At 47.6% G+C, this 18,925-nt stretch overlaps 1 protein-coding gene across 1 annotated transcript in view; it reads left to right on the forward strand.

Moving 5' to 3' along the window:
• LOC135919864 (transforming growth factor-beta receptor-associated protein 1 homolog) overlaps positions 1-18,925 on the forward strand; it is a 54,666-nt gene that overhangs the window by 30,618 nt on the left and 5,123 nt on the right. Inside the window, exons 15-19 of the mRNA XM_065453846.1 lie at positions 5,212-5,284; positions 6,766-6,900; positions 8,442-8,548; positions 15,508-15,619; positions 18,208-18,368. Coding sequence (XP_065309918.1) covers positions 5,212-5,284; positions 6,766-6,900; positions 8,442-8,548; positions 15,508-15,619; positions 18,208-18,368 — 588 coding nt within the window. The remainder of the gene's footprint in view (positions 1-5,211; positions 5,285-6,765; positions 6,901-8,441; positions 8,549-15,507; positions 15,620-18,207; positions 18,369-18,925) is intronic.

Below are 18,925 nucleotides of genomic sequence, written 5' to 3' on the forward strand. Positions count from 1 at the left end.
CCGCCATTTTTCCCATGCGAGATAATGGGCGGTGAATCAGACGATCAAGGAGCGATTGACCATTCGATGCGCGGTGCAGACGCTCAATGTGATACAGAGCTCTCTGATCTGCTTGCAGCCTCAGGGGTAACTGATGCGCTTCAGTAAGTAATGCAATAGATTGCGCCTCACGAGGTAATCCAAGCATTAGTCGAAGGGCAACGCGATGATCTCGCTCCAGTTGGGCCATCAAACTAGGTGGTATGTTCAAAATTGGTAATGCGTACAGCATGCCTGAAAGTACAGATGACTGGTACACCTGAAGAGCCGTTGTTTGGTCGCAACCAGCACCTCGAGCAGTTAAGGCGGCCACATACTTAAGAAGGGAGTGCGATTTGCGTCGTACAGATTTAACGGCAGGACGCCAAGAGATGCGATCATCCACAATTAAGCCCAAATAACGGTGTTGTTGCACCCAGTTTATAGGCGTTTCGTCAAGATACAGTCGGCTCATTGTTCGACGAGCGCGTTGTTTCGGGTGATATGCTATTGCAGCCGACTTAGCAGGTGATATGAGCAGGCCAACTTCACCCAAGTACTCCGAAGTAGTGTTGAGAGCTCTTTGCAAGCTTGCACGAAGTCGCGGACCAAGGTGCGAAGGGCCGCTTATTCACAGAGCAATGTCATCTGCGTAGACAGCTATGCTCACAGGGAAGTCAGTGTCTCGAGGCAAACGACTTGGAAGCGCGGCGAGTGCCGCGTTAAACAAAAGCGGTGATAATACGCTGCCCTGTGGAACACCACACGTCACATTTCGGTATTCACTAGTTACTCCTCCGACACGCACTTTCATCCGGCGCCCCGACAGAAAATTACGCACAAACTGGAGCAGACGACCCGAAATTCCCGCGGTTGCAAGAGCGAAAATAATCGCCTTGTGCGGAACTGAATCGAAAGCTTGCTGTATGTCCAGGAAGAGCATGTAGGCGGAATGCTTGTTTTCTTTAGCAAATTCGAGTGCTGAGACGAGGTCTGATATGCTGTCCAGAGCCGAACGGCGGCGACGAAAGCCACTCATGACATCAGGGAAAAAATTCAGCTCCTCTAGCCTGACATCTAAGCGAAACAAGACCATTCGCTCCATTAACTTGATGATGTTTGAAGTTAGGGATATTGGTCGGTAGGACTTCAGGTGCCTTGCCGGACGCCCGGGCTTTAAAATTGGTATTACGACGGACGATTTCCACTCAGCAGGGATTACACCGGTTCTCCATACTTCGTTATACTCGTCCAATATACGGTCATGGAAACTCTTATCAACGTTCCGCAATGCTTGATACGTCACACCATCTGCGCCTGGAGCAGTGCGGCGTTTGGAGAGGCTCAGCGCGTGTCGCAGCTCCTCAAGAGTGAAATCTGCCTCGTCCATCTGGCAAGCTGGACCGTAGGAAGCGATTACGGTGCTGTGACTTGTCAAACAAGGAAGGTCGCTAATTGTGGTGGCACTGGATGCATGAGAGACGAAAAGGTCTGCAAATGCCTCTGCTATTACTTTTGGTGACTGGCCAGTCGCTATGCTCAATGTAGCCGTAGGATTCTTGCAGATTTCAGGAGTGCGGAGAGCCTTCAGTATGCGCCATACATTTCCAAAACCACTTCCAGTATGCAACGAACTACACAAAGCTTCCCAGCTCTTGCGACGAAGTTGTTTTGTATGCCGCCGTATGGCTGCATCAAGGCGATTGTATATAGTCCAGTCGGTGCGTCGTTTAGAGCGCTGCGCCCGTCTATAAGCGCGCCGTCGACATGCGCGGAGCCGCAAAAGCTTGAGATCGGGATTTGGTTTGCCGATATTCCGTCTTCGTCGTACTGTAGCTTTTTGTAAGCACTCACTCATATGTTTAAATAGGCTGTCTTGAGATGGTGCCTCTGAGATCAGCTGTCGGAACTTGTCCCAGTTAGTAACTGTATAAACGACATCCTGGCGACCCGCAGTATGTGTTGGTGTTAACCAAATGGGTAGGTGATCGGAGCCCCACGGGTCGGGTTCACATGACCAGGCTAAGCACACATCTCTCGTTGTTATCGCAAGGTCTATTGTGGAATGCTCTTTTCCTCTACCAATAAATGTCGGTGAACCATCATTCAGTATTTGGAGATCGTTCTTGATAATGAACTCGTTAATCTCTGCCCCACGATTGTCTTGGGGACGGCTACAACATCGTGGATGGTGTGCATTAAAGTCCCCGCATAACACAAACGAGGCACCACACCGAGACACTAAGCACTCAAGTAGCGACGTATCGGAAGAACGTGTAGGCCTGTGGTATATGCTTGCCACCGTCGTACACACACCTCTGAGGCTCACAGTAACAGCGGCACACTCAAACTCATCGTCACAAATGCCGTCTGTGTCAATAACCGCGAAGTCCAAGTCAGCACGAACGTACACTGATGCTTTTGAAGCATTGCGCGTATGCGCCGCCTCCATACACTGGAAAGAGCCACAAGCTGGTTCCGCGCATCGAGTGTTACTGTGGACACCCACGAAGCCTGGCAATCGATATTCGTCTTTCCTGACGTTAGTTTCCTGAAGCGCTACAATGTCTGGTGGAGTCTTCATAGCGACTAATCGAAGGACTAAATCAGCGTGCCGCGGTCGCATCGACCTGACATTCCATTGCAGCACAAAGGGGCGAGGCTGCTAACAACTGTTAGAATTGTTTCCGGTAAAACGTCTAGCGAAGGCCATCGAGGACAGGAACGAGTGCCTCCAAAAGTTGCTCTGCTGCTGACGCTGCTGGAGTCTGGCGACCGGCGATCAGAGATCTTATGACGTTGACAAGCATCTTTAGAAGATTGACTTCGTCTTTAGAATCTAAATCTTTAGAAGATTTAGATTGACTTCGTCAACAACTGCGGAACTAGCAACGATTAATGTTGCACTGAAATACGTGCAAGAGGAGTTAATTACATCGAAGGTTGTCATCTTTACGGACTCCCGTGCTGCCCTTAGCAGGTTACAACGCAGTGAGCTTGATTGTCCACTTGTGCGCAGCATTAATGACTCTGCGAGCAAAATTACATCACGTGGGGTATGTCTCGTTGCTCAATGGATACCTTCACACGTAGGAATCGCCGGCAATGAAGAGGCTGATCGGCTCGCTTCAAGTTGCGTTCATAACAACTGTGACTGCCCAGAAATTACGTGCAAGCTTGATGACGCTCGTCTGTTGATTCGTCGCCACCTACTCAAGCAGCATCCAGATCAGCGTGTCGCAAATGGAACGTTCCCGCCCCGTGTTCGTGGTCGAGGCTTGCCTCGTCGCGCTAGAGCACAACTGCTCAAGCTGAGGGTTGGTTGCATGAACGTGCACGAACGTTTATACAGACAAGGGCGTGCGGAAAGTCCATTGTGTACGTCTTGTGGCTGTTACGAGACACTTCAGCACCTTATACTTGAGTGTCCCGCTTTCAGTGCGCAGCGCATGTCACTAGTGAGAAACTATCATCTCCTTGGCCTGCGGTGTGCGACACTCGAGGAATGTTTATACCCCAGTGGCTGTGCATCTAAACGTGATCAGGCCCATCGCGCCCTACTAACCTTTATAGACCTAACTAACTTAGGTTCACGTTTGTAGCATGAACATTCGACATTCAGTTGTAGCGTGACCTTTAGTGACCGGCCCTACTGTGTGTGATCAGAACTGTACCCTAACGCTTCTTCCTTCGAAGATGGGAGGCGGCGGGTTCAAACACCTTGTAGTGTATATTGTGAACCGGTGATTACGTGCAGGTGAATACGTGAAACGGTGATTACGTGCAGCTTCACTTGGCGTCTCATCGTGGAGAACACAATCAGCCGCATAGCGAACTAGCCATGGACGTGGTTGATAATTGTGGAGGCTGTTCGACGCGGCGTCACTTTAATTCCGGCTGCAGAGTTCTACTTTAGTCTTTAGATTTGTCCTGTTGCAGTGTTCTACTTTGGTCTTTAGATTTGTCCTGTTGCTCTCCTTTCATTTTTCCTCTTTCCTCCCCTCCTTCCTATCTTCCATTTCTGTGTTTGCTGTCGCCTCCCTTCAGAAGAGTAGGCAGGCGTTGTGCCCCTTCCGGTGGCAGTTGCCAGCCTGCTCCTCGCTATCCCTTTCCTGTTACCTGTGTATATGTGTATATGTGTGCAAAACAAATAATAATAATAATAATAGTAACCTATAGTGTCCCTTTAAAGACAGGAATGTATTTCTGTGTGCACCTAAGCTCATAAGTATACCTGCTAGCACATATTATTTTGGTGGGAACAGCTGTGTGCAACATTCTCCAGACGTTGTCCTAGAAAAGAAGCAACTTAGCTAAGTGATGTTTAGGCAGGAGATAAAAAATTAGCATGTAACTGAAAGGAAGAACAGAATTAAAATAGAAACCTATACAGATCCCTTGAAAACTTTTGTAAATAGATTAGCAAGTTACCCTTTCTTAGAAGTTGCTCCCCCTTATGGGCTTCTGCAGAACTGTCTTCTTAAACAGTGCGAAACTGGCCAGAGGACGTGAAAAAGGGGTGATGTAGACAAGCGCTGTCTTTGTCCCCCCTCTCCCCCCTTTTTTTTTGTGTCGTTTGTCCAGTTTCGTGATGCTTGACAAGATTGAAACACCAGCTAGCCCAGTCTCATACCTCTGCAGAACTTGTTAGCTTAATGATGCTTATTGTTTAAGCTTTCTTGTTTATTTCTGGACATGGTGGTGATATAATTATTTTACATATTTTGCACCACACAGGTGCGCAGTACAGTCGACTGTTAAAGAATGTCAAATTGGAATTTCAGGACTGATTAAACTGAGTTTTGATGCGAAGGTCTTGTCAGTAGTGTGTTACCAGTATGGGTCTACCTAACACAACAAGTACTTCTTTCCTGTGTAGTTGAGGATATGTTAAAGTAATGCTGCTTTGAATGCTAATTACGCGTTCGCTTTAATATTGAACCGTACTGTACACCCAGGCACAAAAGTATATGGAAGAAGCTTAATAACTTACTACCTATGCATGCCCAGCATTGAGGATGGAATTGAGAATTGCGGTTTGAATTTAGGTTTGCCGACTTCTAAAGCACCTGGTAGTCTCTATGCTGTGCTCGTAATATGTGGGAAGAATGAAACTTGTGCCTGCAGTCTATGATGTTTTATCTCTCAGTATACAGTATTTACTCATGGACAGCTTACTGATTTTGCTTTCAGGCTAAGCAACCACAAGCTGCTATGGTCGTTCGCGGAGCTGGCTCTGGAAAAGGACCAAGAAATGGGAGTCAAGGTATGTATTCTGTTGCTCAGTAACTGTAGTCTGGAGCAGTTGCTTACGGCAATGCTTTGCATGACCTTATATTCAGTGCAATTAGTCAGCCTAGCAAAGGGCATTTACTGATGTCAGAATGCCTGTCCTGTCCATGCTACCAACACATTGGACAGCAGCTCAGCATGGAAATAGCACTGACAAGAAATGTGCCATTTGCCAGTGTGCTGCTTTTTTTTTTGGTAACTGGCATTGCTTTAGTCGACTGTGCTCTAACACGGGAAGTTTGATGAGTTAGTAATGGTTCACTGCTAGTGCTGATGAAGTGCAAGAGAAAATATTAAAAAAAGACGAGGTGGAACGTAGACAGAACACGTCCTGGCTGAACAACCTAAATTTTATTGAAACCACACAACCTATACAAAAGATGCCATGTCGCATCCATTGCGTGAAAAGCTAAAATAAATTACGAATTCAATGAAACAGGAATACCATCGCCTCTCGAACAGAATGCCAAACAGCGTGTAGTAATTATTCTTCTGAAGGCTCTGGCCGATGCCTCTCTGAAGAATATTGTCATTCTGTGAAATGAGTGATATGGCAATCTTTCTTAACTTCTCAGGTGTTTTCAGCTTCTTGACTCTTTGCCCAACAAAAATGGCTGTTCAGCACAGTGGTCTCAGATTATGTTCACTGGTTTGCACACAATCTGTGTTTAGTTAAAGCAGCACACACAGTCTTGCCTTTCCTGTCCAGAATTTGGAAGGGTGCAACTTCCTGCTGCTTTGGCTGTATAACTTCAATCTATTGGCTTCAAAAAATAAAAAAAAAAAGGAATGAAGAAAATAGGCATGAGGAGTTGTCAGAATAAAAATGATCTATTCTTAGTCACGTGACCTGACGTATGATAAAATTTGAGGCATTTTTGCTTCACACATTGTGTAACTATGAGTGATGGAATTTGTCGAGTGCACGTGCAGTGGCCTATGGCAGAAACTACACGATCGGAGCTAGGCATGTGGCCACCTTTGCCAGGGCTTCCCAGCTATGTCAAATATCTGGATTCCTGGCTTGCTTGTGTTCCATACGTAAGCACAGCCAGTTACTGCAGTCATTCTTTACACGTAACAATGCCGATGTCAAAGCACGTCCAAGCACCTCCAGACGCACAAGCAAAAGGGTCTGGAATTTAATAATTATAGTATAAATACACTTGCTGAAAAGTTTCAACCATGGGTTCCATGTCGGATATAAGTAAGTCACAGTGGTTCAGATTGTTAAAGCACTTGACCATGCTTGTGTGCGACGCAGTCCGAGGAAGCTTTAGATGAAGGCGGCACTGTTTTAATTAATTAATTAATTAAGAGGAATTTTATTGTGTAGAATGGCACGTGTATAGTGTTCCCATGCCTTTTTTTTTTCACTCAGTTGTTAAATAAGTAGCTAGTACTTTCACAAGTTAAGGCTGAAGTGAGCAGCCGTGATGATTTTTTCTTTTGCAGATATTCACAGAAAGGCCGCCCGATGAACCGGAATCAGACGAGCTCAAGCATGAGAGTGTACTGGAGTACCTGCACCGTTTCCCCGATGCTCTTGTCCTCTACCTTGAGCACCTCGTGTTCGGAAAAAAGCTTGAGGTTGGTGCAAAGATAAGTTGAGCAGGTCGCTACCATTGATGGGCAGCATACCTTTATGTACACTTTATGTGCTTTTAACATCTGGTCACCTCATGGCCGCTAGGGTATACACTTAAGGATTATGTGCTTTTCATGTCCCTTAGGTAATGCACATGATTTATTATTGTTACTGTTTGTCATTGTGAAACAATCAGGGAAGGGTTGCATAAAAAGAACTAGCTGGAACCTATCACCATGAGAGGTACAATGCCTGCCTGCTCTAGAAGAAAAAATGTGCAAAGACAGATGACAATGAAAAAATAGGAGAGATATTAAAAAAATAAGGAAAATTAAAGGAAAAAGTTGATACTATAAAAAAAATTACAGTGGACACAATGGAGAACAATACAAAAACAACACATACATCTGCATTATGCACAACAGCGCAGCACTCAATGCTGAGCAGATGGTCCGCAAGTTCATGCAAAACTAAACCACACCAGTGGTCAGAATGTTTAGATTGCAATCGAGAGTCTAAATGTGTTGGCTCCAGAAATGATAGAAGAGTAACAAAGTAGCTGCTCAGGCTGGTTGGTGAAACATTCTTTTCTTTGAGGAAAAGCCTTACTTAGCGCACAATTCATCCTTTCGTATGAATTGTGCACTGTCGTCTTCCTTCCTTCCATATGAATTGTGCACTAAGTAAGGCTTTTCCTCAACGAAAAGAATTATAAAAGGACTATGTAAACTTAATCACATCCAGATGCATGACCAGTGGGAAAAAGAATGTCGCCTGGCCTAGCACATGGTAACCCAAGAAAAAGAGTCTCTGTAAAGCACTGTTATTACTTACAGCGCGCACTAATAACAAAGACGAAGGAGAGGGATGAAACATGAGCGCTGCAAAGCGCAGCTCACTGCATACCCTGGATACAGTGCTCACTGTATACCCTGCATACTGCACTCAGTGCCTACTCACTGCATACCCTGCATACAGTGCAAAGTTGAGTGGCTAAGTGTTTCTGCGGCAGCGCAGGAAGCACAGGATTCACTGAATGCCTTCCCTTGTCGGTGCAATGGCTCGGCCTCCAGGACACATCCAAGATGAAGCTTAAGTAATACAGCTATAAGGCAACGAGGTGAACCACGCCCACAAACACGTGAAGGAAATGACCTCATATCTGAAACTTTGCTCACCACATGACATACCACACATGTGCAGAACAAGCACACATGCTGCATGAACTGGCAAAGGCAGGAGGCTTTCCTCTGCGTGGCACATGTCTGCTACGCAACACCGTTGATGAGGCTGCACTTCTGCATGCCTTATACTCCTGCCCTAGAGGGTGCAGAATGTTAATGCATAGGCCAGCTGTTCTTTTCTATGTTATCTATGATTCACACAGTACATGGGATTTATTTAAGTTATATTCATTGTATCATGTAGTGGCACTTGTGGCTCATAAGTTTTGTGATTTTGTCTATGCTGTCTGCACTGTGTTGAAGTGGGTGAGTGAGTGCTGATATATTTGGTTTTCTTTCTGTATATCATTCTTTTATAGAGTGATAAATATCACACCTTGCTCGCGGTGATGTACATGGATATGGTGCTGTGCTTACTCAAGGAGAATGGTCTCAGTGCTGAGTCTGAAAGGCTGAAGACAATTCGGTGAGTGGGACGGCTTGATTGAGCTAGTAAAGTCATCATCTCATAAACTTGTAATCGTGTGAATAGATTTTCACATGTGAAGAAATGTACACAGCATTAGTTAACCAGAACAAAAAAAAAAAAAAAAAGCTCAGTGCCCTTCCAGTCTGGGAAGAAGGATGACCAGTGAAGCTGTATATGTGGGCCGCTTAATGGCGAACTACACCTCCAGTGCGGCTCGGCCCGGCATTGCACTGTCTCTGGGATCGGCCCACGTATGGGGACTGCTTAACGCCTACTTCACCTACGCTGCGAGCTGACCCAGCATTGCACTGTCTCCGGGATCGGCGCACGTATGGGGGGAGAGAGAGAGAGAGAGAGAACAACTTTAGTGAAAATGCCTGCAGAATCAGTTAGGCTCCCTCTACGCAGGGAGGACAAGCTTTTACCGCGACGCGGCCACTACGTCAGTCTCATGCATTGTGCTCCTCGAGGTCTTGGTTCCTCACTACTTCCGTGGGTCCGAGAGAGCCGCCACCCCCTTCCTGGCGGTTCTGCCCCCCTTCTCCTCGGTTTCGCACGGTCGCTGCCTCTCTAGAGCTGCCGAGACCTGCTGGACGGCCTTGAGTTGTGCCTCTCAGTCATAGCTCCTTGTTGCAGCCTCTAGCTGCGGCGGGATTGTCATCTTCTCGCTGGCTTCTCGCGGATTTGTGCTACAGTCCCAAAGGATGTGAGCTGCGGTGGCTCTCTCCTTAGCACACAGTCTACACACATCACTCACGTACACGCTCGGAAACACGTGCTTAGCTAGCACCGGGGTGAGCAGGGACTCCATCTGTATTTGCCTGTATAACACTGCCTCCTTCCGGGTAAGCCCGGGTGAAGTGGCGGCATAGTCTGTCTGTTAAAGGGAAGCTGAAACACTTTTCGAAAAAATGAGTTGTCTACGGTATTCTACAGTTTTGAGTCCCCTGAACACGAATATCTGGTTCAAAAAGGGCGGAAACAAGCGCAAGCGGCTGTTTTTTTATGAAAACGCGCACCAGCGCCTCAGGGTATCGTGCGAACGCCGCTGTTGCCCGTGATTGGTCGGGGCCGCTGTGACGTCACTCGCGGCAGTCGCCGGTCGGCGCCGCCGTTTCAGAGCGTAAGCACGCTGTTCTGTTCTGGCTCCATAGCTGAGTTGTAAGCATTATGGAACGTCTCGTTGTCTCGGACAGCTTGTATTTTCGCCGTACATGTTCGAACCGACAGCCGATATGGAAAACGATGGCGGCAATGGCGGCGACGACGATGTTGAGTGTGCCAAAAGCGAGAGCGATGTGTCACCTTCTCGCGCGTTGGAAATCTTAGCTGGTACGTATGTTGTTGTTTTTTTTCATGTAGCTGCACGTTCCAATGACGGGAGAAAAAATGCGATAATGTGTCACTGGGAACTTGCTGCTGGAAGAATGCCGAAGCACTAACTTCTCATTAGATTGTAAACACGGGTGCAATTGCGCGATGTCAAGCACCTTGCCGCTGCTTGTCTAAAGTCCCGTGGTTTTTTGAGTGTTGATACACGATCGCGAACATAAGTGCCGCGTTTCAAAGCGCGCACATGCAGTGCTGCGAGGTACAGTCATGGAAGTTGCTTATCATACACATCCAGAGATGGCCAGAGGTATTATATGTGCAATATTCATACTATGGTTCGACGACTTTGCGATTGTGGCTCAAAAAAGAATCGGTATGCGTGCTCCATGCTAGTGTTGACATAAAGATATTAGGCAGTTTTAGCACCGCCATGTGGTAAACACGATAACTGCAAGCGTACGTCGAATGTCATTAGGCAAGCCTATACTCCATTTCATACCTCAGGTGCAACTCTGTGGAAGCTACGCACGAAGTCCGGTCACCAAAATTTATTACTGCGTGCGTTTCCGTCTATGCTTCCCAGCGTGCCAGCGGCGTTTGCTCGCGCGAGCACGCACATGAAGTTGCCGCGACGGGCTGCAATTAAAAAATGCCGAAAAGAAAATTGATCTAAAAGAACGTGTTAGCAGCCGTATTGTTTCTATAGGTAAATTCTTTTTTTTTTTCATTCAGAACTGAGCTTACATATGAAAAATTTTCTCAAAAATCCGGTCAAGAAACACCGAACTTTTTCTAAGTGCGAACGCAGCCACTGCAAGAAGTATCTCAAGCCTCCACAGCGTTGCACCTGATGTATGAAACGGAGTATAGCAATGCTAGCAACAACGCGTTTCCGCATTTGTCGTAAGGCTATCCGGCTATCGCGGAAATGGTCCGAGCACAGCACAGTTGATTTCGTCGGCACGAACTTATCTCTCCACACCGCACTGCGCTGCAGGCTTCTTGTCCTTCGGGAACCTGTGAAACACCACATCATCTCGCCCGCCTGTGTTCGCGCAGCCGAATGCTGCACAGAACGAGGGCATGTTGGGCGCCCTTGGCTGTAGGCACTCACGCAGCACCGAAGGAAAGAACAGTTTACGAAAATCACAAAAGAAAAATGTGAGCGGCGGCGGCAGCAAATCTCTCGTAGCATCGTTCAGTAAAGCGCAGGACGGAAAGAGGCATGCCAGCACATGCCAGCACGCCGGTCCGGCAGCTCGGTCCCCGCGCGTGACGTCACTCTCGCCGGTTCTCTCCTCTGGCAACCACCTCACCCGGCGCTCCGGGAAGCGATGGGGGCGTGTCCGCGGGGGTGATTTAGAAAGCGATTTCCGCCCCTTATATTAACAAAACTAAGAAAATATATTCAGAACCGTAAATTATTCGGTCTGTACTTCCCAATCCCAGCAATTCATGAAAATTGAAAACCGTTTCAGTTTCCCTTTAAGTCTGTACCACTTCACTATTTCGTTGAAGGTGGTCATCTTGTCCTTAGCACTGCACCGCAACCAAAACTCCGAGTCGGCCGTGCTCGCAGCTGCGCGGTTGGTTAGTCCTCGCACGGCCGAGTTGGCCGTCTCGTTGTGGTTCACGTTCCCGTGTTCCAACATATCACTGCCCATGTGGGCCGGGAACCGCTTGATCACCACAGCACTTTTGCGTCCGATGTCTTCGGTTTTGCGCAGTATGCGCGCGGCCTCACTGCATACTCTACTCTTGGCGTAGTTCTTCACTGCAGTTCTAAAGTCACACAACACTGTAGTGCATCCGGGGTCGGAGACGGCCAAGGCGATGGCCACCTCCTCCGCCCGGTGCGCCTCTCGAGTCCGAACGCTCGCCGCGATCTTCGTTGCACCTGTTGATGCCCCGACAGCCACCACTGCGTATGCGTCACTGCTCCCTCGATATTCCGCCGCATCCACGTAGATGGCGCCTTCTTCTCTGGCGTGGAGGTCCACGAGAGTCCTGGCCCTCACCAACCTCCGCTCCTTGTTGTGCTCGGGGTTCGCGTTCCTCGGGATCGGGCAGACCCTGAGCTTTCTGTTAATGCTATCCAGTATAGGTACATCTTTCTGCTGCTTGCCTTCCCTCGGCTCAAGGCCAAGGTCCCGCAGTATCTGTCTTCCGGTTCTCGTTTCAGAGAGACGCTCGAGTTGCGCCATTCTCTGTGCTTTGGCTATTTCGTCCAGCGTAATGTGGACTCCCAGCGCCATGAATTTTTCAGGAGACCGAGTGCCGCCTTATACGCCTTGCGTATGGTGGCGTCTATCTTGTTACGTTCGCTCGGCCTCCAGTTGTGGGAGGCGGCCACGTACGTTATGTGGCTAACTGCAAAGGATTGAACGAGCCTAGTCAGGCTCTCCTCCTTCATCCCCGCTCTTCTGCTGGACACCCTCTTGATGAGTCTCATTGCCGCGGCCGCTTTGCCCGCGAGCTTGTTGACCGTTTCACCGTTGACTCGGTTTCGCTGGATGAGCACCCCGAGCACTCGAATCTTCTTGATCTCCGGTATTACTTGTCCTCCCGCTGTCTTGACCGTGATCTTCGGACGCTCGTACTTGACTTCCATATTCTTTCTTTTCCTGCCTGCTCCTGTCGGTGGAATCACTAGCAGTTCTGACTTGGCCGGAGAACAAACGAGTCCAGACCTACCGAGCTGCTCCTCAGTGGTGTTGACCACTTCTTGAAGCGTTGTCTCGATGTGTCTGTCGCTTCTTCCTGGTACCCATAGCGTAATGTCGTTGGCGTAGATGGTGTGCTAGTCTCCCGCTACTCTTTCTAGCCGGTTGGCCACCCCGATCATCACGAGGTTGAAGAGTAGCGGGAAGATCACCGAGCGCTGCGAAGTTCCAACGCTGCTCAGCTGCAGGTCTCCCGCGCAGATTTCGGTGGTCCGTTCCGTCCGGAAGTCTTTGATGTACTGGTATGTCCTGCCCATGTTTAGCCTGGATACTTGGGCCAGAATAGCGGAGTGCCTCACTTTATCGAAGGTGCTCTGCAAGTCCAGCCCCGAGCATGGCTCTGTTGTCCTTGGTGCCCGTCGTATCGTCAATGATCTCGTTCTTCAGTAAGATCATGGTGTCTTGCGTCCCAAGCTTCTTCCGAAACCCGATGATGGAATTTGGGTAAAGCTCTGATTCTTCCAGGTAACGCTGCCACCTGTTCATGAGAACGTGCTCAAGGACCTTTCCCACGCATGAAGTGAGCGAGATCGGCCTGAGGTTCTCTATGTTGGGCGGCTTGCCAGGCTTGGGGATGAGGATCGTCTTGGCTGCTTTCCATTGCTTGGGCAGCCTTCCTTCTTGCCAGCACTTGTTGTAGAAGTTCGTGAGCGTTTCGATGGTCGCTTCGTTGAGGTTCTTGAGCGCTCTGTTGGTCACTCGATCGGGACCCGCGGCGGACCTGCCATTGAGATCCTGCAGGGCAACTCTGACTTCCCACGTCTGGATGTCTCGATCTAGCGTCTCGTTCTCGTTGCCTTGGTAATCCGGGTGTCTCTCCGTGGGGGTGGTCGGTAGGTACTTGGTGTCCAAGCGCCCCTTGACCTCGTCCTCCCCTTTGCAGATTGCCTTGTGTAGGATCCTGGCCAGGTTGTTGTGCTAGTGGCCCTTGGTCTTGGTTTCGTCGAGGAGATACCGCAGCATGTTCTGCGTCTTGCCCATGTGCATCTGTCCGTCGGCTTCGTTACAGGTCTCGTTCCACTGGTGGGTGCATAGCACCCTACAGTGGAACTCAATCTGCCTGTTGAGCTCGGCGATCTTCTTCCTTAGACTTCGGTTGGTTCGTCGCTTCTGCCACCTCGCCTTTATGGACTGCTTCGCTTCTATCAGGTGGACCAGCCGACTGTCCATCTTTTCTATCCGTTCGTCCGTCTCCAGCTCTTTGGTGCCTCCTTCCGTCGTCTCAACGACGTTGGCCGCCCATTGCTCGATGTCTGTAATGTCCACTAAGGCACCTCTGAGGTGCCTTAGCCATGTTTTGAGACACACATAAAAAGGGGCGCCAGCTCTGCCGCTTCTTTCATTGTGAACAAGGCTCCCATGGGGGAGCCGAAACGTAAATAACTATTTTAAACCATTTTTAGTCGGTGTCCAGGCCTCTTCCTTCTAAGTATGCTTAACGCCTGCCTCACCTCCGCCATGAGTCGGCCCGGCATTGCACTGTCTCCGGGATCGGCCCACGTATGGGGAGTGCTTAACACCTGCTTCACCTCCGCCGTGGGATGGCCCGGTATTGTACTGTCTCCGGGATCGGCCCATGTATGGGGAGTACTTAACGCCTGCTTCACCTCCGCTGTGGAATGGCCCGGCATTACACTGTCTCAGGGATCAGCCCACGTATGGGGAGTGCTTAACGCCTGCTTCACCTCCGCCGTGGGATGGCCCGGCATTGTACTGTCTTCGGGATCGGCCCACGTATGGGGAGTGCTTAACGCCTGCTTCACCTCCGCCGTGGGATGGCCCGGCATTGTACTGTCTCCGGGATCGGCCCACGTATGGGGAGTGCTTAACGCCTGCTTCACCTCCGCCGTGGGATGGCCCGGCATTGTATTGTCTCCGGGATCTGCCCACGTATGGGGAGTGCTTAATGCCTGCTTCACCTCCGCCGTGGGATGGCCCGGCATTGCACTGTCTTTGGGATCGGCCGACATATGGGGAGTTTTTTGCTTACCACAACGACACGAAAATTTCCTTGGATGGTAGAGATGTACAACTTTGCTCTAAAATGTGTCATGCTGATGGGCATCAGCGTGGGATAAATGGCAGGTTATCTAGGCTCGCTAAGATGAGCCACATGGTAAAGCTGTACAGGTCTGTACGTTCGTTTATCTGTTTGCTTCAGTAACCCGTAACTGCATGAAGCTGGTCCGGTTGTTTTGTTTTCTAATAAGCGAACAAAATGTAGTCAGTGCCTGTGTCTTGTGCCTTAATTATTGTTTTTGTTGTCTCTTCTGCACTGTTTTAGTATGCATAGTACAACACCCACGTTCACTGCTGCAGATCTTGTGAACAGGGGGGGATAATACGAAGAAAGTCAGGGACACATGAAACTATTGACAGTCATCTGTATATATATGCAAAATTGAGCTACAGAAGGGCAAATCAGATTGATTAATACTTGGTTAAAATAAATCAACAAACAAGCATACAAAAGCAGCATGGGTTGTGAGTGGAGCACTTAAGTTGCAGACAGTATTGGCACTGAATTCATGGCAAGAATCTGTTTGACCTTGAAAAAAAAAAAAAAGAAAAGCACCTTTAGCTAGCAAGTTCTAGTAATCAGCACTCTGAGAAAAAAAAAGAGGTATCCTATTTCTACCACAGTTGGATCCTGCTCTTCACTCGCATATTTTTATATTTCAATGGCACAATTGGTTTGTTTAGAAGAAATACAATTCAAGCTCAGTCAAACCACTCAAGAAAGTTGCACTGGGAGACAAATGATGTGGAATACTATGTGTACATATGATGTACATAATTTCTTTTATTCTGGGAAAACTGCGTGCATATTTTGCTTTTTTTAGAGACTATTTAAGCTCGTCTGATTTATTTGTTGTCTATGTCAATCTGTCTGTCCCGTAGGGAAAAGCTGCAGAATCTGCTGCGGACATCAAACTCCTATCGGGTGCAGCTGCTGCTGGGCAGGGCACTGGAGAACAATTTGCTCCAGGAGTGCGCCATACTTTATGGCAAGGTTAGTGGCTGCGCATGTAATTTCAATGTAAAAAAGAAAGCTTGAATTGGTGGTACGAGATATAATGTACATCTGTGCATGCAATTTGGGTTGACCTTCCTATGGCTGGGTGTTACGACAAAGCATACGCTGACAACAGTTTCTTCTGGGAGTTATGCACACTTGTTCGTGCTGTTGTGGCCAACAAGCTTACACTTCCCTGACTAATAATAACAATAACAACAGCAACAACAGGAATAATAATAATAATAATAGTGTAACGAAGAGAAAGAGTTAACTGCTGTATCCATCATGACTTCCATATTGAATAAACCTTCACATTTGGTGGAGGTGCTGGGCTCTCCAATTCTACCATCCTGGAACTGCACTCTCAGACGCTACCCTCCAGCATCCCAGACTGACTAGCACACACTCCCGTCACATGCGCTTTACTTTGTACCTGTGCTTTATTTACAATGTAGTGGGCTGCCACGCTTAAGCTCGCAACGCTTGTGGGTGGGCTGCCCAGGCGGGGCAGCAGCGTTTGGCCGGATAACACAGATGGTTTTTCATTATTTCTCATAAAGTAAACTAAAAGCACTTGTAAAGTGCACACTGAATGCATTTGTAGACACTAAGGCTGTAGTGCAGAACATGAGGTAAAAAGAAAAGTTGAACATGGCACTCAACTTTGCCTTTGAAGCTAATGCTAAGGCCACGGTTCAAGTTTGATTTGGTGTGCAACTTGCATGAATCAATCATTTAATAGGTGCTTTTCTTGAACTCCCAGAACTGTGCAGGATTGTACAGACAAACCCTGATTTAATAGTCATTTGTCATAATTAAATCACTAATCGATTAATTGCAAGGTTAATTTATCAGTCACCCACCTCTACCCATAAATAAATATAATAGAGTGTCAACCAAGTGTCAATGCTAGCACAAGGTTGAGTACATGGTGCTTCAAATGATTTGATGCTTAAATGTTGGTAATACCTATGTATTGTCTCTTTCTGTCTCTTTTTCATATTAATTGCTATTTCATTTCATATTTTACTCGTATTGCATTTGAAGTGCAATTACGCCGACCTTGTCTTGTTTAACGTTTTACACTTGGTTCATCCTTTCCTTTTTGCCCCCTAAGTTACAATGATCACACACATACACTATTTTTGTACATATGAATTTTTTCATCAATCTGCATTCTTAACGTCTGCTATGGGACTTGTGTGGCCGGCAGCTGTCCCCTTTCCCTGCTTCTCCCGTCCAGCTCTCCTCCATCCCATCTTGTGGAGGGGAGCTGGGTCGGAAAAGCAAGGAGAGTGGACAGAAAAGTAAACAGATTTTCTTGCCTTGCGCAAGTAATGTCCTTATCACCATCAGGCGGAAGCTGGAATGCAGCAGCAAAAGAAACGCTAGATAACCAGGCAAATCTTAAAGTGTCGGCCTCGGAACACAAGAAGGGTGCAGCTCGCTACTGCCAAAATGTGCGCAAAACAAGTGCGCCACTGATTCAAATTGGCGTCATCAGCCAATAGAAGCGCTCCCTACGCACCACATGACTGCAATGACGAATCACATCCCTAGTTTTCTCTCTTCGCGCTCGATTTTGTTGCTTTTATTTTTGCTTGGAGAAATGCATCGCTGCAGCTATCTGGTTCTCCGATCTCTTGTGTTTACGGCGATACCAAGGTGATGGCACTGCATCAACAGGAAGCCATGCTTGTGCAATCAGCAGTGCGATAGCACCTTCTGAAGCCTCATTTTCTTCCTGATTTCAACACACAAGTCAACACAGTAAAGAAATGTACAATTTTCTAAAATTCTGCTACGTATTTCTTCCAAATATTTTGTCATTAGATAAAGAAAGGTCTTAGGATTATGGGCAAAGAAAGATAAATAAAAAAGAATAGCAAATTTTGAAAGTCGGTCATTTCATTGCCACACTAGAACCCCCTCCCCAGCTTAATTTCTTAATTTTTTTAATGCTTTTGGGTTATACTAATTTTTGCGCTGTCCCAAAAGATTTGTATCGAGATTCTACTGTATCGTTAGTACCTGGCTGTTGCTAGGTGTTCTTGGCACAGTGACAAATCATTTCATACCATTTTCATGATCGTACGACATCTACGGGGCACCTAATTGACCATTTATTCTAGAGCCAAGCTCTTGGGAACCTGTTCCTGGGTTGACTGTCAGCGTTCCTTTGCATAACTGCGCAAATGCGCTCATGCCACTGTTAATCGTTGTCTTGTACCACAGCTGGCTCCGATGCCACTCATCATGCCAGTGTTCCCATACTGCCTCCCTCTGCGAAGGTGCTGACGGCACTGGCCCACTGTCAGTTGGTGCAGTGATTTCAGTCTCAAGTTCTTTGCCTCAATATATTGGGAAATTAAAACATACATCGAGCTGCACTCAAATTTCGCATTAGGGAGTACTGTAATTGTCGGACACATTTTTTTTTAAATAGCCAGATCCGACATACGCCAACCCCATATGAAGTCGGCTAAGAAGACCTTGTCTTCAAAAACTATACTTCATCTCACTTTTCTGCCTTCCTGGGATGCTACTAAGCGTGCACACATCTCTTCCACCCATATTGGCAGCTGGAGGACCATGACAAGGCACTTCGCCTTCTGGTCCACCAGCTCAAGGACTACCAGGCAGCCGAAGACTACTGCCAGCGACAGTCCCAAGGACGTGACCGGCGCTTCCGACACCGCCTGTACCACACTCTCCTCACCGTCTACTTGGACAGCAGTCTTCCGTAAGGCCTCTCATAGCTCCGCATTGCTCTGTGGTGGCCTTCTCATTAATTTTCCTCTTGCTCATTTTATGTGTGCACATGTGATGTCACTCTATTCAAAATGTGCTCAGAGCATAGTACAGAGCACTTGTGAGAATATTGTGGCACTTAAATGTGTGGTGCACTGTGTTATAAGAGGAATAATAAACAAAATGTACAGTGCTCACGGAATGAAACGCGACAGCGAGTATTTGGTAGAACCCAGCATATGTGCAGAGAAGTCGAGGGTACCATGTCATGTCGCTATGAATCTGGTCACTAAAGGTGACTCTGACTCCGCTCTAAGTGTACACACCAAAGTTACGTCGATGTGACACGAACTGCAGCCGGTACAAACGAAAGTCTGGGCATTAGTTAGCCCTAAATTGACGCGTTTCATTCCGTGAGCACTGTACAGTTCACTCACACCTCAAGGTGAACACACTGTAATGGTTATGTTACAAACTAGTCCACATGCAGTCACTGTTAATGGTTATGGTTTGACAGCCAGCAATTGCAGATTTACATATCACTACCTT

This window comes from Dermacentor albipictus, chromosome 9 (genome assembly GCF_038994185.2).
Source record: "Dermacentor albipictus isolate Rhodes 1998 colony chromosome 9, USDA_Dalb.pri_finalv2, whole genome shotgun sequence".
Taxonomy (NCBI): Eukaryota; Metazoa; Arthropoda; class Arachnida; order Ixodida; family Ixodidae; genus Dermacentor; species Dermacentor albipictus.